The sequence below is a fragment of the Ostrinia furnacalis genome, unplaced genomic scaffold (assembly GCF_004193835.3).
Source record: "Ostrinia furnacalis isolate ACB-3 unplaced genomic scaffold, ASM419383v2 OfSCF0932, whole genome shotgun sequence".
Taxonomy (NCBI): Eukaryota; Metazoa; Arthropoda; class Insecta; order Lepidoptera; family Crambidae; genus Ostrinia; species Ostrinia furnacalis.
In genome coordinates, this window is record NW_021131171.1 from 428,103 (window position 1) to 450,762 (window position 22,660).

Here is a 22,660-nt window from a genome sequence, read left to right on the forward strand (position 1 = left end):
GTAGTTAAGGAAAAACCTATTGTAAATATTATAAAATATATCTACCAGATGGGGGTTTTTTGGTATTAAACGGTGCTCTAAACACCGTTTAATACCAAGAAAAAATCTAGGGTTAGCTCCAAGTACAATTCTGAGTGTTCTTTTATGCAGACACAAGTTTTTTTTCTTTTTTTTTAGAATGGGGCAAATGAAAGATGCATTGCAATTTGCGATGATATTCTCCTATGTGCTTTAATCCTATATTTATTTCTTCCTGTCATTAAATTCGCCATTTGTAATACGTGTATACAATATAAGCCTAATTACACACTTTATGTTGAGTTTTCATGTCATTTGGTAACTATTATCGAGCATGTAAGTAAGTAGTGTTTATTATTTAACATTACGTCCCAACCCTATGCAGTTCAAGTAGCCTGTAGCAGTTGCTAGAAAGTTCTACATTTCATTTAGAAAGGACGCTATATATCAATAAGTTCGACCACCGGACCGGCGAAGCTGGAAATGTTGTGGGGACAGTTTCACTCCGGATCGAGATAAAATTTGCATTTGCGTGCCCGAGTCGGCGGGGCACGCTGATTTAAATAGGGCGCACTGACTTCTATCGGGCTTGGGGCAAGAAACAAGTAATAGCGGGCTACTCGTTTTGATAATTGCTGGAAATATTGTGGGGACAGTTTCATTCCGGATGGAGTATTGTAGGGACAGTTTCACTCCATATCGAGTTACTTAAAATGTGAATTTGCGTGCCCGAGTCGGCGGGACACGTTGATTTAAATAGGGCGCACTGACTTCTATCGGGCTTAGGGCAAGGAAAAGGCGATAGCGTTGGTTAATTGTTTAATTATATCATCATCATTTCAGCAGCTATAGGATGTCCACTGCTGAACATAGGCCTCTCCCCCGCTTTCCGGTATACAGCCTCCACTCCAGAACCTTCCTGCCCCATAGGCCGTCAGTTCTGCGTACTATGTGCCCTGCCCATTGCCACTTCAGCTTGCTAATCCGTCGTAATTGTTTTGAAAATTGGGTCAGTTTCACTCCGAATTAAAATTTGCATTCGCGTACCCGATTCGGCGGGAGTTCTAAAAACGCTGCACATTTTCTATCGGGCCACTGCAAACTGAATCTTATGACTCAGACCATACCCCACACTGTAACAGCTGCTCAACCTTCGCTATCAACCACCTTTCTAATGCTAATAGAAACTCGGACAGCATCGGACCAAACAATAGATGTAAACGATAACTGGCAACACGGGCAAAGATCATGGTGTTGCCAATATATTTGCATAAGAGACATAAAAGGGTTTATTGTACAGACAGCACATCAGATTTTGTTGCAAAATAACTTTTATTACAACTGTTTAAGAGACCACACGTTTACCTCGAAGTGTCGTGGTCTGTGCCTCATCTTGTATATAGTACGATTATTAAGTACCCAAATATCATATTTATTTATTTTATTTATTTATTTAAGGACAACCAACAAAACATACCTACACCATACATTCACAGTATCCTTATAAATAAATTAAGCTAAGGTGTTGCCTTATATTAACCCGTGAAACCCTACTGTAAACGGGTTATTATTATAATTATTATTGGTTTCCATTGTATCTCGATTCCCTGTTAAGTACAGTAGGACGCCGATTATCCGAACGCCGATTAACCGAATCGCCAATTATCCGAATCGGTCCTAAGCGTAATATAAAAAATTAAAACCAAGTAATTTTAATTTGGAATTGATGTAACAAGTTGGAACTCGCAGGAGTCTACATATATTTCAACTGAGCGTTATTATAGAACTGTAAACACAGTTATTAAAGTTTATTCTATGTGTGACAGTTCGTTTTTAACATGCTTTTTCTTTATTACCGGTCTATGTCCGATTATCCGAATTTTCGATTATCCGAATCGACCCCGGTCCCAATTAATTCGGATAATCGGCGTTCTACTGTACTTGAAGTAGGCCTCATATTCCTTTATGATAAGTATGTAATAATTGTCAGTGTCATCTAAAAATACCGGGAATAGGATGAAATGGACGAAAATATTTCAACTGCACCACGATTTTTAATAAACTGATTTTCATCAATAAAATAATGTCTGCCAGGTACGTAGGTGCTTCCGTTTCTCATAATAGGTACACTGCACGCCTCTGCGATAGAGACAAAAAAATCACAGACATGTTAAAATAAAACGGTCATTGCTTTACTAATTTACATAAAATGACGACTACCTATAATATCCTGTATTGATATTCAATACATCAATTAAATCGCAAAATTAATCAGTCGTAAACATAAAGTACAAGTGAGTAATACAGGGTGACTGGAACTGAACCCGCCATAGCTAATACGCGTATAGAGGAGGTCATTTGCTAATTATTGAACCTTACTTTCTATGACTAAAGTTTTATAGTTTAGGAAATATGACAATTTTTATACTTGTTTCAGATTTTCCCGAAATTTGACCTAAAAACTGCTTAAATTTTTTTTCTCGCATGATTTTAACTGATTTTTTTATTTGATACTAATATCGAATAAACCTTTAGTCAAATAAAATAAATTTCAGATCTAGATAATGATTCAATAACTAGTTACGAGCCGCCAAAGTTCAACAAAAGTACAAACCACGATAAAAAATTCAAATTCGATTTCGATTTAAGAAAAAACTAATGGTGATAATGGATTGCCAATGATCTTAAAAATATCTCTACCTTCTCTTCTTTCCAATGATATATCACACGTAGTAATTAGATATTGAAATTTATTAAAAATTCAAAGTTTATGGAAGAAAATGGAGTAATTTACGAAAATTATCCATACAAAGTTTTTTCAAACAACTCATATTTTCTGCTATACTCATTTTCATAACTATTTTCGTGTTTTTTTTTTAAATGAATTTAAAAATAATAATCACATTATAAAGAAAAAAAAATTCAAAATAAACTTTGTATGGATAATTTTTGTATTATTACTCCATTTTCTTCCTTAAACTTTGAATTTTTGATAAATTTCAATATCTAATTACAACGTGTGATATATCATTGGAAAGAAGAGAAGCTGGAGATATTTTTAAGATTATTGGCAATCCATTATCACCATTAATTTTTGTTTCAATCGAATTTGAAGTAGAATTTTTTATCGTGGTTTGTACTTTTGTTAGACTTTGGCGGCTCGTAACTAGCTATTCAATCATTATCTGGATCAGAAATTTATTTTATTTGAATAAAGAAATATTCGATATTAATATCAAATAAAAAAAACTGTTGAAATCACGCGAGAAAAAAAATTGAAGCAGTTTTTAGGTCAAATTTCGGAAAAATCTAAAAAAAATAAAATTGACATATCTCCTAAACTATAAAACTTTAGCCATAGAAAGTAAGGTTCAATAATTAGCAAATGACCTCCTCTATACGCCTATTAGCTATGGCGGGTTCAGTTCCAGTCACCCTGTATAATTAAGGAAGTCATATTTTATGTTGAACTTGATTTAATCATAATCAAACCAGTTCATGGCAAATTGATGGTAATGTGAAAGTGTTTGTCGTCGGGTTTAATTAACTAGATGATATAAACAACTCTAGCAAAGTATTTCCTGTTGAAACATGAAACTTTAAAGTCAATTATAAAAACAACTCTCACTTGCTCTATTTATTAAGACAATAATAATTATAAAGCACACTGCCTAAGAAATGTACGCAAATTACGCAATTCGAAAATTAGGTCCTGTATCTAAAAAAAACATTAAGTAATGGGTTAGCAGTAGCATGGTTTGTACGAGGATAATGTTTTAACTTGTTTCCTGTAAGTATTTTAATACCATTGGAAAGTTAGCTTTAATTTATATTGTAGTTAGTGTATCAAGGTATAGTATTTATAAAATGTTGATTGTTGAGACACAATCATATTGTAAAATTCCATGTTGGTAACACATTCTTTTAAATTCACAGTATTTTAAAACTAAAAGTTAATTTTTGTTATATTGAGTTACGTTTTGCATATCTAGTGACCAAGCTGTAAAACGTGAAGGCGGGCGGCGTTAAATTGGGGGCGCCATATTGACCATTAAGTTTTCCAGATAGCTGTTGTGAAAATATCTTGACCTGTAATCGAATTTTCTTGACTGTCATGCCACTATGGCGTCTTGTTATACTAATTCGTAAGCAATTTCTGTGTGAATAGACGATAGAATATTGTTGAAAATATCACTACATTACAAGAGCAACACATTGTATCATTTTGCCGATCCTATATGAAAGAGTAGACCAATTTATATTATAACTACCATACTTAAACACAAGGTTTGGTCGGCACTTACTCTCCCGCTGTTTTAATTAGACCCCCGTCGCCATAAATCATCCATAATCGAACTTAACTGCAGTTCTACAAACAAACTAGTCCTTCCGGTACACCCCGTTGGCGGTCGATGAAGCTGTTCCGTCAGTTGTACAGTCATTGACAGCAAGACAGTCTAAATAAGTTAAGATTTTTTAAATTTATTTATTTTTAGCTGTGCCCCGCGGTGTTACCCGTGGTAAAACAAACTTTCGCCTTTATAATAATAATATTAGTGTGATTCCGTTCGTTCGTTTCAGCCAAATGACGTCAATGGACAAAGGCCTCCCCCAAGGATTTCCACAACGGCCGGTCCTATGCTGCTCGCATCCAAGTACTTCCCGCCTCGCGACCTTTACCAAATCGTCGGTCTACGTCTGGGAGGCTTGCCCCTCTTCTGACCCGCTTTTATTTATTTAGTGAATAAAAATCCCAACTAATATTATAAATGCGAAAGTAACTCTGTCTGTCTGTCTGTCTGTCTGTCTGTCTGTCTGTCTGTCTGTCTGTCTGTCTGTCTGTCTGTCTGTTACGCTTTCCCGCTTAAACCTCGCAACCGATTTTGATGAAATTTGGCATAGAGATAGTTTGAGTCCCGGGAAAGAACATAGGATAGTTTTTATCCCGGTTTTTGAAACAGGGACGCGCGCGATAAAGTTTTTCTGTGACAGACAAAATTCCACGCGGGCGAAGCCGCGGGCGGAAAGCTAGTAAAGAATATTTTAATACGGTACAGACCTTCAATAAGAAGCCAATCATTGTAATCATGAGACTTGTGCTCATTTAACTAAGAACGAAAGTTCATATTTAAGCTTATTTTAATCATTTATTTTTAACGAGCACGTTTATTTCACAAAAGGACAATATTTCTTAAAATTGTTTGAAAATAAAACTTACTAGCTGCAGGCGTAGTTTTGAATTAAATCTAGAAAAATAATTTTACATTTATCGATTTACAAGACTAATTTCGATTTTTAATAACTCTGAAAGTAAATGTAGAGCATATTTTAATTTTACTACGCCGTGTCCCCAGGCGATGGCTTAGTTTTTTGTGCCGGTCTGCTGGCGAGGTTTTAATATCCTGTACAGAATATTTATTATGGTAATTATACAATTTCTTTAATAGTGCTATTAATTACGTTACGCATGAGATATTTTAGCCGGTCTTCAAATAAAAAATAGGATAAGTTAAGTTGAAGGTAAGAGTTTTATTTGGTGGTGAAAATAAATAGATAGAGTAAAGATGATGAAATACATGCTCGTATAATGTGAATAATGTAAAGAAATCAAAACTATGTTCTCAAAAAACTACCTACATACCTATACGTACTATCGGCGACAGTGTGTCATGTCGTCTCGTTCTATCGCAAAGAATCACCATTTGATGAGAGCGAGAGCAAAAACGGAAGATCTATTCCGATCCAATACCATCATCTAATACCAATGGTATTTGTTTTTATACTTTTTTATTTTCTATTCCGATCGATGTTGGTATTAGATCGGAATAAATCAAACGGAAATGGATAATTATCACTGTGGCCGTGTGTACGTAGGTGCTACTATTTTTTCCATAAAAGTTATTTCAACAAATGAACCCACATGATCCACTTTAATATCGCTACCACATTAACTAATAGTGTCGTAATATTTATCTTATCAAAGTAAATGGCCAACTATATTTAAGCGAGATCATTAATAACCAGCCGTGCTGGACACGTAGGGATAAACGATATAAATGTATGGATAGTCCTTTTTTTTTATGAAATTTATTAACCTATACTACTATATTAAAAAATATTTGTTAATTGTAACAAAAGTTGCCTTCGGTCACATACTTGTATATTTAGTTTAGCCAACTATAATCATTGCTACGAAAAATTGTGTCGGCGTCTATAAAATTCTATAAGTTTTGTAGTGAAAAAAACTTGACCAGTCTTTTGGATACAGTCTCTTATGAGAGGTACTGATTCATCAATGATTTATTATTGATTAATCAAAATACATTTTTAAATATAATGTAAATTAAAAATTAGGCTAGAAACAACAATACAATAATGTGTAAAGGACTCTACACAGCAAGCCCGCGACAGCCCGCGCCGCGTTGGTCATGTCACATACATTTATTATTAAACACTCTACATAAAATATTGTTTTAATTTCTAAATGCATATCCCATTAAAATGTACCAACACCCGTTCAATTCATTAACAAAAACTGTGATAACTGATTGTGTATATAAACCGCTGAAAAATCATTTTCCTGTAAGTAGTTTATCATATACCACATTGCACACTCACAGTGCAAAATGTGGTTACCACATATTTTATTTTTATCTGTCCTGCTGACGGTCCACGGAAAATGTGGTAAGTTTTTTAAATTATTTTTACAATGCAGTTTGCACTTTGTTTAAAAAACAAATCATTGGTATTAGCTGTAACACGCGTTTATGCACACGTGGTGTTACATTTTAATGTTATATTTTTCTCTTAAAAAAAAATACAAGATATTTTCCAAAAATTAAATAGAATAGAAATAGAAAATACTTTATTGACACATTACAATCATGGTACAAAACAAAAAACTGTAGGTAATAATACTGTGCCAATAAATATTAGCTCATGGTTATTTATTATGCCTTCGGCTCGTAATTTTATCTTTATGTTATTGTATTTTTATTTTAGTGGTAAAAGAAGACGACAATGCTGATATTCCTGAACTCGAATGGCCAGCTAACTACACTTTTGAGGCTACTCGAGTTTACCTTCTGGCTGGATTTTCAGAACAATATCAGATGTGGTAATGTTTCATTTATTGATACAATTATTATTATACAGGGTGTAATGTTTAAGCTTGATCAAACAAAAAGAGTTGTATAGAACCAATATCAACCTACTGTTAAGTGAGATGCAGTCTAGGATGGTAGATACATATCTGTACTCTCGCCTTGAGTCTATTCAATTATAATATGCCGGAATATACAGGGTGTTAAGTAAATGGGGTTATAAGCTGACACTAGCCCATGTGCATATAAATGGTATGGTGAAGTCAGAAAACTGATATCATCATTTTAACTATTTTAATTTTCATAAAAATCTGATTTTATAAATTTTATTTTGTGTATTTATTTATACCTTATAGCAAAACTCTTCTAATTTTAGGAGAACACCCAAGTGCTCAAGGATAGATTACAATGACGGAGCTTTTAAATCCATAATAACGACGAAGAATAGCAAATATGGTGTGAAATACGAGGTAATACAATCAAAACCGTTTTTTACTAAAGGCATATTAGTCAAGACTAGACTGCAAAATTGGAAAAATTGGGTTTGCCTGATTTGAAATTTAGGCATCGGTCAAAATTTATAACAGAGTAAACTGTGCCAATAAACATAATATCTACCTTAGGTAATACTGAAGTATTTCTTTTTCACTTCTTTTTCGTTCGTTTCTTTCGTTTTGTAGTGTGTTTTGACCAATGTTCTTAGTCAAAAACAGTTTGAACTGCAAAAAACAGTCAACACATTCTTACATTACATTATCTTTGATTTTGTCCACAGATTTTTCCGAAAACTGATAAAGATGCAAACACTGAGATTGTATGCCACAAAATCAAAGGAACCGTCTACGTTAGACAAACGCTTGAAGATATTTTACCGAACATTCGATACAGAGATTTCAAAAAAGTTGGTAAGAAAAAAATCTCTGATAACTACTGGTAAAACTTTTATGATTTTGAGATTACTTCATGGATTTTAAACTCTGTGTTTTCAGGCAATGAACTCATGTACGACCAAGATACTACAAAATTCTGGTATCAAGATGATGATACAAATGTTGAGTATCAGTACATTATTTGGGCATTCTATAAAACTGATATCAAGGCATGGGTGCCAGTAAGGTAAATAATAAAACCAATTAACTAAATATAGTAAGCCAGATTTCGTTAAATGATACTAACGGGATTTAATTTTCAAATCTTTTATTTAAAAACCCGATTTAAGTATGACTAAATAAATATATTTTTAGGTATGAAGAAAAAGAATACAACACGTGGCTTGGGACGCTGGATAAGCACGAAATATGGGAATTTAGAAATTTCAATACTGATGAAATTAAATACGATGTCTTTGACGCCGAAGAAGGTAATAATAATTTTTTGCCTAAGGTGGGAAAATCGAACACACGACCTTTCGCTTGCCAGGCGACTGCTCTCTTTGAGACTTTGAGAAGCGACTCTTAACGCTAGAAAATTTGATTAACTATACAGTGTGTCCGGGCTTGTAGTGATCAAACTTTAATGGCGTAATCTATGGACAATTTTATCGATGAAAATACTTCAAATTTGGGGCTTGACCCATTTGTCGCAAAATTACGAGGATTTAAGTTTTTAATTTTTAGTTTTCACCTCTTCCTTCAAAAGCAAGTGAAAACGTGGGTAACTTAACATTAATAAGCGAATATTTAATATCATGCGATAGTCAATAAAATTATCTATTAGTAGAAGTAGAAAACGGACACAAGTTTCATACATTTTATGGAAGTAAGAATAAATTGAATTAGAAAAAGACATGATTTTTTTCACTTCTTTTTCAGTTATTTTCCAACACAAGAAAAACCAGGTCGTCAAAGTATGTTTTATTTGCATTGTATTATTAGTATTTGAGCTATTCTACAAAACGAATGTAAATTTATTAGTCTACGTCTATTAGTTTCGACGTAATTGTTGAACAAAGATACCCCTTCCCAGCCGGTTCCATAGCGCTGCTAACATGCGAAAATGCACTGCCTGAAAGAATCACACAACCTATTCCGACGCGCTATGGAACCGGCTGGGAAGGGGTGCAAATAAAACATACCTTAACGACCTGGTTTTTCTTGTGTTGGAAAATAACTGAAAAATAAGTTAAAAAAATCATGTCTTTTTCTAATTCAATCCATTCTTACTTCCATAAAATTTATGAAACTTGTGTCCGTTTTCTACTTCTACTAATAGATAATTTTATTGACTATCGCATGATATCAAATATTCGCTTATTAATGTTAAGTTACCCACGTTTTCACTTGTTTTTGAAGGAAGAGGTGAAAACTAAAAATTAAAAACTTAAATCCTCGTAATTTTGCGACAAATGGGTCAAGCCCCAAATTTGAAGTATTTTCGTCGATAAAATTGTCTATAGATTACGCCATTAAAGTTTGATCACTACAATCCCGGACACACTGTATACATATTAGGTATAACATTCTATTCGTATAACTTAGTTGCTAACTTGTGTTGGTTTTAGATTGTGAAGAGGAGGGAATTTATTCAATGGACGACGAAGCTGTCACAGAAGGTCTCCTCTTTTTAGATCCCGAGAATAATGATCATGTTGAACACGCTTTTCAAGCGTAAGTATTTTAAAAAGGAAATGTTTTAATGTGTATAAGACTCATGCCCGTTTTCACCATCAATCCCTAATTTTTAAGTGACCCCTGTGTAAACAAAATTCCTGTAAAATGTGACCACAGGGGTCACTTAAAAATTAGGAATTGATGGTGAAAACGGGCATCAGACACCTAGTAAAATAAACACTTACTCGTATATTTTACAGGTTCAAGAAGAAGCACAACAAAAATTACTTTGAAGGCGAACACGAAATGAGAAAAACTATCTTCAGGAAGAATATGAGGTAATTTATTTATAACAATCTCGCCGAAAACATTAACGTGTACCTTCATAACACATGCAGGGAGTTGTCACCACTGCGAGTATACTACCTACGGTGTATACAGGGTGGAAACGTTAAGTGATCTCACTCGATTATTTCTAAACTATACAAGATATCGAAAAACTGATTACTGATTCTGAAAGTGCTTCACAAGCTCTTTCAAACGGTACCAATAATAGGTTACATAATAAACTGGATCTATCCGAAAATTGTTTTCAGCCTCCATACTAAATGTATGCCAGTCAAACAAAATTAGAAGTATTTTTTTTTATTAAAAAATAAACACTTAAAATGAACTCGTAAATTGCATTCTTATTTAAAATTATTAATGAAAAACATTGGTTTTAGGCTTTACTTGCTATAATATTATCAAGACAAGAGTGCCATGACTGTGGCTGTACTAAATGTATGGAAGCTGGAAACATTGAATTTTAGGATGGATCTAGTTAATTTTGTAACCTATTATTGGTATCGTTGGATAGAGCTCGTGAAGCACTTTCAGGATCAGTAACCAGTTTTTGAATATCTTGTATAGTTTTTAATATTATGTGGTTTTACTAAATGTATGGAAGCTGAAAACAATTAATTTTCAGATAGATCCAGTTAATTCGGTAACCTATTATTGGTACCGTTGGATAGAGCTCGTGAAGTACTTTCAGGATCAGTAACCAGTTTTTCGATATCTTGTATAGTTTAGAAATAATCGAATGAGATCACTTATCGTTTCCACCCTGTATAGCACAGCGGTGTTGTGAAATTATGGATGTCTATTTATTTAATAACCATAAAAGTAGAATAAATAACTTGTGTCAGCATCCCATTGAAATTTTATTGATGTTAAAAGGAGAAGTAGACATAAAATATTAACTTCCTATTCACAGACTTGTATCTCATACCAATCGCAAGAACCTCGGCTACAAACTGGCCATCAACCAGTTCGCAGACCGCACTGAAGCCGAGATGGTCAAGCACAAGGGCCTGCAAGCCAGGCCAAAGGGCAAAGTTGGAACAGTTCCGTTCCCTTACACAGAGGCTGAGTTGGAAGAACTGGCCCAGAACTTACCTAAGGAATACGACACGAGAATGTACGGCCTTGTCACGCCAGTCAAGAGTGAGTACATTTTTAGGGTTCCGTAGTCCTTACAAGGAACCCTTATTTAATTATAGGATAAGTTCAGAAGCATTATTTCATTAGAAGATATTTTCAATACAGTGATCCTAATCAAACTGAACATATTTTTGAGGATACCACGTTTTAGCAAAGGCCACGCAGATGAAAGTAACTGGATTATACATATAGTATTAGCTGGATGAAAGAAAACGGAAAATGTGCTGTTGACCCTCCTAGGGAAAGGCTACTTTGGGAAAGACTGACTTTCCCAAAGTGGGCGATAACGCCCTCTTGTGGGCGCTGCAGGCTTAAAGGGGGGCGGTAAGAGACCCAGAAAAAAAAATCGGGACGTTGTGTAGAGGCTTGGGAGGCGTCATCTACTAGTCCTACTTAGACACCGACTGAGCTCGACTCTTGACTACAAAAATGGGGGGCGCTAAAAAATTATTTATTCTCAACGTGGGCAGTAGACTAAATAAGTTTGGGAACCGCTGGGCTACATCATACAGCGGACGTCAATTTTGATGAACTTGTTGCAACGAGACTACTCGTAGACTGGGTGCTAAACTAATAATATTTACAGACCAAGAATCCTGTGGATCTTGCTGGACCTTCGGCACCACTGCCTCCATGGAAGGCGCTGTTGCCCGCAGCACCGGCAAGCTGGTGACCCTCAGTAACCAGGCTCTCGTGGACTGTGCTTGGGCGTGAGTACAAAACCCTACCTAATAAACAGTAGTCATAGCTTAGATATTTAAAAAAAAGTAGAAGGTAAAGAAAGCATAAAAAATGTCTCAGCAGTCCTCTAAAAGTATTTTTTCATGAAGCATAAAAGTAAAGGCCGGCAACTTACGTACAACTCCTCCAGGGCAGCGGGTGTCTATGGGCGTCGGTAATCACTTACCATCAGGTGATCCATCTGCTCGTGTGCCTCCTGTCCCATACAAAAAAAAATACAGTGAAGCGCATCTAACAACCCTTTAAATAAATGCATCACAATTATTTGGAAGATAACAGATGCTATTTTGCAAAAAAAATGAATAAGTAAAGTCTCTAGTGCCGTTGACTGTACTTTAACGTTTCGTTTTTAGCTTTGGTGCAGCTGGTTGTGATGGTGGCACGGACAATGCTGCGTACGAGTGGATGATGAGTTTCGGTTTGCCCACTGAAGCGGAGTACGGCCAGTACACTAACACGGTATTTATTTACAACTAACATAAATGAAATATCTTCATCATAGACTAAGAGCTGGTGAACGCCAGACGTACACACGGCCACAGTGTTAACTAACCATTTCCGTTTTTGCTCTCGCTTTCATCAAATGGTGATTCTTTACGATAGAACGAGACGACATGACTGGCAATGGACAGTTAACACTTTTGCCGATTGTAGATACGTTATTTTATAAAAGCTAAATGTTTGTCAGCGCATGTTCCCAACATAGCTAAGAATATCGATGCATCATGAAGTTATCATATGGGCTCTGGCCATCACTAGCTCTAAGCCTATCTTGAGTGTTGTATGTTTTGAACCATGTTTGCTTGCTTTATTTCCAGGATGGTTTCTGTCACATCGAAAACATGACTACGACTTTCCCAATTCGTGGCTTCACTGACGTAAGCCCGTACAGCATCAATGCTTTGAAAGTAAGTAAAAAATGTAGCGTTTAACAAACTTCGAACTACCTTTGCTATTATACCTATGCTTCGAACAAAGATTTTGTAAAAAATACAACCAAAATGTCACATTCTCAAAAATATTTATTATAATTTAAAATTGGATGATTGAAGTTTATTTGACCTAAAAAAATCACCCGAATAATTAGTAATTTAGAGGAAGATTTAAACTAAACAATAATAATATTATTTCAGGTTGCGGTAATTAACCACGGACCTTTATCAGTGTCAGTCAACGCTAATGATGCCTTCTCCTTATATTCATCTGGCATCTTCTACGATGCATCGTGGTAAGTCAAATCGTTTTAATACAAAACTCAAATAATATACGTCAGGTACCTATGGGTATGGGACTATTCCCACCTCTCGTTCCCACCGCTGCAACTCCTGTGTAGCCAGGATCTTATAGCTCACTGCAGTCAGTATCTATGTGTAGGGAGCCCTACTCAAGTAAGTACTTGAGTTGAAAGTCTTGAGTTCTTTTGCTCTTGTCCTGTGTTAGTAGTTCCCAGTTAGAAAATGTCAAGACTCATGTTCTCCAAAACGCGTTGTCCTTTTAAGAATAATTTCATGCTTCAATAGGCACCATATGTATCATCTCATTAAGACCTGAAACCAGGATTATCATACTTTATCCTTTAAATACAAGAACAGTTTTTTTTCATTTGTGTGTGTTCTTGAGGCACAGCAGTCTAATTAGTAATGGCGATGATTCTTTACAGCAGTCCTTCGGTCCTCAACCACGAGGTGACCCTCGTCGGCTACGGTGAAGAGAACGGCCAGACCTTCTGGATTCTGAAGAACTCCTGGGGCAGGAAGTGGGGAGTCGATGGCTACATGCAGATCTCTACTCTGGACAACACCTGTGGGGTCACAGCAGAACCTACTTATGTAGTCATATAAAATGTGAGCAAACTAAACAGTAATTATAAAGGACGTGATAATTTGCTGTTAAAAAAAGGAAGCTCATGAATCTTGATACCAAAAATTGGGATCGTTTAACGCATAATTCGTTTTTTAACCGACTTCAAAAAAGGAGGAGGTTCTATGTTCGGCTGTATGTATTGTTTTACTTAGTTGTATTGGTCCATAGAAGTATGTGAATATATTTGTAATAGAAACAATATAAAAACATTCTGCGCGTTTTTTTCAGCGCTTAAGATCCGTGCCAGGAACTCTACTCTTAACTGTAAACTTTAATAGTATAGAATACTATTATTATCTAATGTTTTGAGATAGTTAATTACAGTAACTCTGCATGTCAAAACTTTTGATATGGTGAAGACTAAAGATTAATTGTCGTAATTATACCACTTGAGATTGATCGCCTTTCAGAGCAGTGTGACCGGCATTTATCATGTCTTACGTAATTATTGTTAGTTCTAAAACGATTATAAAGAAAAGACTTCATGCTTAAATTGTATATTATTTAGTTTTAAGAAAACTTGTTTGCACGTGGAAATAAATATAAGCAGAATTTTCACTAGCCTTTCACTTACTACATATTTTGGTCTGATTGAAAATAACAAAATTAAAACTGTTCCAAGCTTTAAATTGTGTCTATGTATAATGGATGGAGTCTATAGTAATATGAAAAACTTATTTAAAACAAAGAAGGTACGGATCAGTATCCTAACCTACATTAGTACCTTTTTTTTTTCGGGGAAAAATGCATTGAATTGCATTTAGTTCAAACTAATTTAACACAGGTAGTAGATCACAGTAGTATAGGTCTCGCTGATTATATTTTCATCAGATGCTTCCAGAAATATTATTTTAACAGCTAAGTGCATTTCTTTATGCAACGCACGCTAAAGCGCTCGCCGCAAGGATTTGAAGCTCGACAAGCGCGCGTTTGAAAATGAAACTGGAAGTGGAAGCATTTTGTGCATTCCCTGAACTAGTTTTAAGCCTTACAGTTATGAACTGCTAACAATTCATTAGCTAGAGAACACTTACGAAAACCTGGAGCTGGTGTTTATTTTCTTAGTAAAATTCAAGCTGCGCTCACCGCAAGAATTTAGTTACCAAAATACACTTTAGTTTTAGTTGCAAAATAACACGTATTACGGCTGTATAAGATGCCATACTATTTAGCTTGAAGTGCCGTCGTTTGTAGAACAAAAGGAATATTGTAACTTCTGCACTGCAGCAGACTAAGTTTAAGCGGTTACAAATTATTTGTGCTCTGCCAACTATTAACACGAGAAAAACATTTCTTTATAAAAGTGCTTATTCTTCTTCTTTCCGCGGATTCTGTCACAATTAACTGATATAATTACCTACAGCTTAAGTTTTAAAACACCCAGCAGAGGACTTTTTGTCGGCCGATAGTTTGGTCGTGCTGTTAATTATTATGAACATGTATGGAAGTGCACACATTGTAAACCTATTTTGCATCATCTAATTCTTCATACTAATTGGAAGTCGACCAAATTATCGGCCGAATAAAAGTCTGTATTCTGCGTTGACTCTAAAAGAATTAAGAGAAAACCTAGTGAGACAGATTCTCTCAAAGATTGCAAAGAAATACTCGAATACATTTTATGCTCCGTAAATGAGAAACAAAACATCGCATGCTTGTGGCAATAAAACGGCGTGGAACGCTGTAAGGAGCGTGTAATAAGATAGGGGGTAGCACCTAGTACAAACGACAGCAAATCAAGCTAAACACTAGGATCTTTTGGGCATTTCTACGGGGACGACCGATCGACCTACTGGGGCGAAAAAAGTACCTTTAAAATTGAAGTACGGACATGAAAAAAATCACACGTATTTATAGGACTCTTGACTTGATGGAGAGCATATTTAGAAGACCGCCAGGTTTTACATCTCGCCTTGAAAAAATCCGAAAGTTCAAAAACGGGCGAAATTTGGCCTAAAATGGAGTGTCCGGTTTCCAGAATTTACTCGTTTTTGTTTCATAACTTTTGAAATAATAACTTCCCCATTATGAAACCCACATTCACAGAACAAGGGATAGTTAATAAAGCTATATAAATGAGTTTCTTTATCGTAAGTCCTTGGGTTTTAATACAGTAACACATTTAAATTTTGTCCGACGTGTGTGCCTCAATTCCGTGATTTTTACTTTTGTGCTCCTATATCACTAACAACGCACAATACGAACACCCACGCCTGATTCCCATAAACTAGGAGTTGCACTTGAGTGGTCGAGCAGTATAAAACAGGGCTTAATCGCTTTGAGGAGCATTTTCCAGAGGTTTGAAATCTCTCAGAATTTTTGGTCACTGGTCATTTCTCAAACCGGTGTGCGATATTAATAATGTTCATGAAGTATTTAATGAGATTACTGCTGAATTAATTAAGTATTTAACTGATATCTGTCATTACGTTTGGTAGAAATCGTTGTAATTTATAATATTTTCGAGTAATTTGATGAAATGTGATTTTTCCTCAATTCCGTGGATCTCAATTCCGCGGAATATGGGGCATCGAATTGAGAAAACACGTACACCGAATTGATATTAAATGAAAATAGATACTTTTATTGTGCTATAAATTGTTTGTGTAACTTAAAATAATAATGAAATCAATAGAGCATAATAATAGGGTGAACTACCAATCATTGGACCGTACCAGTCATTGGACAGAAGACAATAAAACTAATTTTTTGAGGTTTCATTAAAAAAAAAATTCTAAGTTTGCGGAGCGATTTTTATATTTAGAGATTCATTTCTCAATTCCGTGATTCATTTTCTCAATTCGGTGCTCTCTCAATTCGATGCTTAACATTTCTCATAAACCACTTCACAATATTTAGTGACAATGCTATTTTTACATTCAGAATGGAGTAACATTTATTTTTTTGTATTGAAACTACTTAAAAAACTAAATATAAATTTTAGCACCGAATTGAGAAAAAATACACCGTACAGTAGAAATGCCCTTTTGCAGCTTGCAATAAGAGTTATTTTTCAACATAAATAGGCTGTGGTCTATACCTATCTAGAGACTGGTCCAATCTGGTTTCGTGTTGACGACCTGCGCACGCGACGGCGCACGTCTATACGTAGGTCTAGTTTAGGAAATTATACTACTTAAAGGAGCTAGGTCTAGTTTGGTACCTATGTGTATGTTGTAGTCAGCTTTCACGGTCTTTAAGGTGAAAGATAATAATATGACGTATTTTATAATTCTTCTGATAGATTATATTATTTATGTATCTGTAGGAACTCTACGTCTAACTCTAGCGCTTTACACGTTTTGAGACAATAATTTGGCTTAAGTTATGAATTATTGTATTAAAGTTTCTCAGCAAATACTACAAAGTTTATGCTGCTGCAGCTGTGACAATCAGACAACGGATATGACAATCAAGAAAAGCTTTCAAAATATAAAATATTTAATGTGACGCTCACACGCTGACAATCATCATTAATGATATAAATATCAAGATTATGAGGAAGAAAAAAGGACGAAATCAAAAATGGAGACACTGAAACATACGCTACATTCGTATTAGTAAATATTTATGAAATTCCAAATGTTCCACGTTTGTATAAGATATCCCTATCTCCAGTCCCATAACTCCACCGTGTTTACTCCGCTTAGTGCCAAAATGTAGATTTTATAGTTCATTTTGAACCCAATGTTTGAACCCAGTTTGTTACCTGCATACATGTCGCCTCCTTTGTGTTCTCTCACTTATCTCTTAATAACTTAAACCATAGCGACCCTTCATACAAAGGAGTATTATAGATGGAATTATTCCGATGTGCGATATTAGGTACAAACTGAACGTACAGTTGGGACTGAAATTGCAGGTTATTTTGAACTGTATTGTTATTGACTTAAGAGTGCTAAGAATGTAACGTCTGACTGTAAAGAGAGATAATGAATTGGCAAAGTTAGTGGCACAAAAGCGAATAAACAGATTGCGCTCAGTGTACAACGTTGTAATATTGGACTTTTTACTACGAATATTCTAGATAGCGTTTATTGAAATAACTTGCAAATTGTCTGCATAATATGTACCTTCTGCAGCACGAGATGCAATTTTACAATTTATCCAATATCTAGAATACTTGGATGGAGAAAACATTAATTTATAGAAGCAGAATCGAGGCTAATAAATGAAACGTTTATCTTATCTTTATGCTTATTTTCTCTATAAGTTAGTATCGAAAACAAGTAACAAGGCATAAACAATACCTACTTATACGGATTATCTAGAAGAATCTCTAAGGCTCTAAGATAATGACGGGAATACGTATAAATATTTAAAAATAAGGAAACGACTCTACATAGTTATCTGGCCATGATAAATGAAAATGAAATGTTTTATTCAACGACACAAAACACATCAAGAAAATTATAACAAAACTAAAACTAGATAAAGGTAGACGATAGGCGACTCTGTGGCCATAGCGCAAAAAGTTTTTAAAGAAGGAGAAAATTACGTAATTGTTACCCTTTCATAATCCCGACATAAATAATTTATAATCCATCTGGCCAGACCGAGAAAAATGTAGGGCAAACCCTCCTTTTGTATTTGGTAAATTAGAGTAAAGAGGATCACTTAGTGGAGACTAAATGACCTCGTAATATCCATTAAAATATAAACAGGAAAAGTATAACTTCAATTTAGTAGTTTTTTTTTCGCACAAGTAGACCTATCTAAGTAGACCCCACCGTGGGCCACGGCATAATATGCTGAGTGGAGTTCCATTGCGATGGGCATCGCTGTTGCAACAGGGTAACACTGCTCAGTTCATTTTTTATTTCCTTGTAATATTTATGTGCTATTTCTGTCTTTTTTCGTATACTTTCTTTGTTCTCTAAGTGATGTTAAATATTTCTTTCTTTCTTTCTCTTTCTTTCTCTCTCTCTCTATCTCTCTCTCTCTCTCTTTATTTATTTATTTCTTTCTTTCTTTCTTTCTAATTTTTATTAAAACACATAAAACATAGGTGCGGCCTTTATTCATCGAGACCGCAGAACTAACGACGTGAATTAACACTGCCAACTGACAATGACTCCCACAACGGCGATTAGGTATTGCAAATCGAGCCGTATAAATTGGCCATTTTACACTTACCCGAGAACATTCATGTGTAACCCACACTGCCCGGGTTCCCATGTCGGTAGCTGGCATTTTTCTACTGCATTAATTAGCAAGCTGGTAAAAACTCGTCAGTTTTACCATACCTACCAGGTAATAGTTAATCGGGAGCCATTTATGTGAAGTTACAATGTTCTTAATGAGCAGAATGATGTTATACGACTCATAAAATTATGCAAATGTAGAAATTAATCGCTTGCCCTGACAAGTTGCTTGAATGTGAAAAAACTGAAAAATCCTAAAAAAGTAACGTTTTATACACTCCAAAAACAGTGTATTTTTTGATTCAAATAAAATAATCAATGGAAAATTTTATACCAAAGGATTATAAACTCAAAACAAAATTCAACAGAGCAGATTAGAGAATCGCAAATGAAATTTTTGATGCGATCAAAAAAGAAAATCCTATTTTACTCGAAACACGTGCTTTATTTAGTTTAGTTTTAGATTGTATTGAATATCAATTTTAATTATTTTATGATTAAAACAAAACAACAAGCCAATTACTATCGGTACATGGAACGAACAAACGAAAACTAATTACTTCGGCCGAAAGTTTGTTTTTGCTAACGACTATATGAAATTCGATATGAACGAGTTCGCGAAAACAACTATGTACCTATCGATTTTTTTAAGTACCTAAACTATCGGGAAAGAGCAAAGTTCATGTTGAATATAATTTCATGTAGGAATAATATTTTGACTGAACTAACTGGAGATAAGTACTTTTAATCATCTTAAGATGAGTTGCACCATCTTATTTTGACTTTAACAATCGTCAAAAATCTGTCAAACTCCATACAAAAAAAAACACCGGTCATCGTTAAAGTTACGGCCAAAGTAAGTTGGTGCAACTCAGCGTTAGAGTATTTTATTATGTGACATATTAATTAAATTTAAATCTAATTAAATGATATTATGGACTTGATAAAACACGACGAAACCCTTTAATTTTCTTTCAAAAATATTTGGTCAAGGATTAAATTAAATTAACCCACAGATCCCTAACAACATTAATTAACAATAATCCGTGGAATTTTCATATCCAAGCAGTCGCTTTAGCTACTTATTCGTGAATCCACGATTTAATTAAACCCAATCTGATTACGTTAAATGTGACATGATGAGCGCAACTGTCTGTTTAGCTAATCTGAGGTAAGTTGATTAATGTCAATATGAAGGCACGGGTGTGCCCCCATCAAGATGAACCAAGCAAAGCTGTTTTCGCGATTGATTTCGTTACTACAACAAAAGTTATAAACCGTGAATACTACTTTACACATAAATGTGACGTAAACGAAATATTTCAACTCAAGTCTCTTTGTTGCGTAAAGAAAATTAGAGATTTTAATAAGTTATACGAATTCCAAGTAGAGTGGATAGAGCAAGTCGGACGACTCAGAATTAAACGGTTAAATCGAAAATAATTGTATCATGTAATTATTCTAATTATTTTAAAGGCATTGTGTGAAATAATTAAAATAATTTCATCATCATCATCATCATCATTTCAGCCATAGGACGTCACTGCGAACATAGGCCTCCCCTAATGACTTCCACATCCACGGTTGGTAGCGGCCTGCATCCAGCGCCTTCTTGTGTAAAATAATTTAAAGTTCGCTAAATTTTAGACGTAGGTATTATTTAAACAACATGCTTCACTATTCAAAGAGTCCTTTAAGTACATACTTCTTAAAGGATGTTTTATTAAAAGTTTCGAAAATACCTCGTTGTCCCATTTTTTCCGCTGACATAATAATTTAAAAGCTGTTAACTTCACGGCGTTCCCAAAAAGCAACCCTCGGAATCAACATTATGATTGAGCAATAACAATAGAGGCGCGTGCCACGTCCTTTGTGGGTCCGGGATACGGTTCCCACAGGAAGCGTGGGGACGACGGGATCCCAAACGTCTGTTGTTACTTGGAAGTTAAAAATAATTACAGTGTGTTGTCTAGTTTCAATTCAAATTTCTAACTTGTTAATACCGCAAGTATATTATTAACAAGTTAAAGAATCGCTAAAATGTCTGGAAACTTTAGGTCCTTTCTACTACTTTACTACTCTATTCTTAGGCTGAGTTGCACCATCTTACTTTAACTTTGACAAACGTCAAAAATCTGTCAAACTCCATACAAAAAGCACCGGTTATTGTTATGGTGCGTCTAGACCACGCGCACGGGCTCGCGCGGCAAACTGAACATCCTGCTCACTCAAGAGCAGAGTGAGCAGGATGACCAGCGTGCCTGTGCGCCCAGTCTGGACGCACCATTGCTGTTACGGTTAAAATAAAGTGGTGCAACTCAGCCTTATTTTAATTTGGACAAGTTTTGGTACATACCTGTACTCACTTACTCAGTATCTGTTATTTTGGTTAAAATCAGTTTTTATAAACTCATTTTGTTACTACTGTATTTAAATACCTACATACAAATAATGAAATCGTCAGCTAAAATTGAACTTGTAGTCGTTTTGGAGTGATAAATAAATACTAATCACTTAAGAGGTAATTAATCCCTAAGAATATATTAAATATCGTTGGTGGTATACCCCCGTTGAATACCAAAGTGACCACTACCACGTCTGTTTCAAGGCAACCTTGTCATGGAATTTACAGCTTTATGCTGAACTACACAAAGATACCACAAGGAGAATACATACATAATGTAAAATGTAAAGTTATTCTAAACAGCCCCGATGGTGTGTGCCACACCGTATTCTAATTTAATGTGCATTCAACTCCAAAGTTAGAATTTCAAGAACCTATGTTTACATAATTACTTAACAACAGCTTAATTTTAAAGTTACAGTTTTTTTTTTATTATTATTTATAATTAGGGTTGTTTATTTCCTTGATTATTAAAGTATTTATTTGAAGTTTTCGAATTTGAGGTTACTGAGATTTCGTATTTTTTATTATTCCTCTAAAACTTTTTGACATTATAATGTTTTTCGGTTCTTATTTATTGATACTTGTTACAGGCCGTCTAATTGGATAGCAAATTTTCCGAATTATATCATCTCTACTAGCTTATCTCTCCCTTTTCTCCCTTGTATACTTATTTTAGCACTTCAAAACAACGTAAAATTGGAGTGTTTATAATAATAATAATTGCGTCTACCAGATAAAATCTTAGTTTTCCCACATCTCGCAATAAATGAGCGTAGGCCGCGGGCCCAAATGAACAAGGCGGGCATTGTCCGCCGCACCCTTCCGTCCTCGCGTACAGTCGGGTATAAAAATGTTATTACAATTGTTTTCACCTTGATGATTGAAAATCAAATACCTACTTAGGGATAGAGTTATCCACATAGTTCAAATATTGGCACTACTACAAATTCTAAATATTACATGAAACAAATCTAGTTATTTATAAGTAGCTATGTACTATTAATAACGCAATCAAATCAAAATGAAGTCCACATTGAAACCCAGTTCTTTATTTTACTAAGACGTAATTAAATAACTTGCCGCAGATAGCTAAGAGACGAAACCGATAAATTATGGTAAAACAGATTCACAAATGCTACAAAAGGAAAAGAAAAGAGGTTGGAGCCTAATGTTATAAGTCCTTTTGTTAAGACTTTTATTAAATAGCCAGGTAATAGGTAATTTTAAAAAAGCTCCAGAACATTCATTTCTCTCTGTACAAACCTTTATTTTAACTCTGGCGCATCCAAATTAATTTTACAATAATAAAGACACGCAACTTTAGGGGTAGGAGAGAGGAAGCTTACTCTA

At 34.8% G+C, this 22,660-nt stretch overlaps 1 protein-coding gene across 1 annotated transcript; it reads left to right on the forward strand.

The window, feature by feature from the left end:
• The first annotated feature begins 6,621 nt into the window (after nucleotides 1-6,621).
• On the forward strand, nucleotides 6,622-14,317 carry Catl-like (cathepsin L like protein). The gene is made up of 14 exons (XM_028301533.1): nucleotides 6,622-6,702; nucleotides 7,021-7,135; nucleotides 7,498-7,591; nucleotides 7,897-8,026; nucleotides 8,111-8,237; nucleotides 8,366-8,481; nucleotides 9,622-9,727; nucleotides 9,931-10,008; nucleotides 10,929-11,158; nucleotides 11,742-11,865; nucleotides 12,250-12,355; nucleotides 12,715-12,804; nucleotides 13,030-13,124; nucleotides 13,557-14,317. The coding sequence occupies exons 1-14, from the start codon at nucleotides 6,645-6,647 to the stop codon at nucleotides 13,735-13,737; spliced, it is 1,650 nt and encodes a 549-aa protein (XP_028157334.1). The 5' UTR covers nucleotides 6,622-6,644; the 3' UTR covers nucleotides 13,738-14,317.
• The last annotated feature ends 8,343 nt before the right edge of the window (nucleotides 14,318-22,660 follow it).

What these genes read in the sequence shown, in the direction of transcription:
- Catl-like (XM_028301533.1), top strand. Translation starts at nt 6,645, where the DNA reads ATGTGGTTACCACATATTTTATTTTTATCTGTCCTGCTGACGGTCCAC. An exon ending in TGTCTTTGACGCCGAAGAAG is followed by an intron (nt 8,482 to 9,621) that starts GTAATAATAATT and finishes TGTTGGTTTTAG; the next exon opens with ATTGTGAAGAGGAGGGAATT. An exon ending in ATCTTCTACGATGCATCGTG is followed by an intron (nt 13,125 to 13,556) that starts GTAAGTCAAATC and finishes GATTCTTTACAG; the next exon opens with CAGTCCTTCGGTCCTCAACC.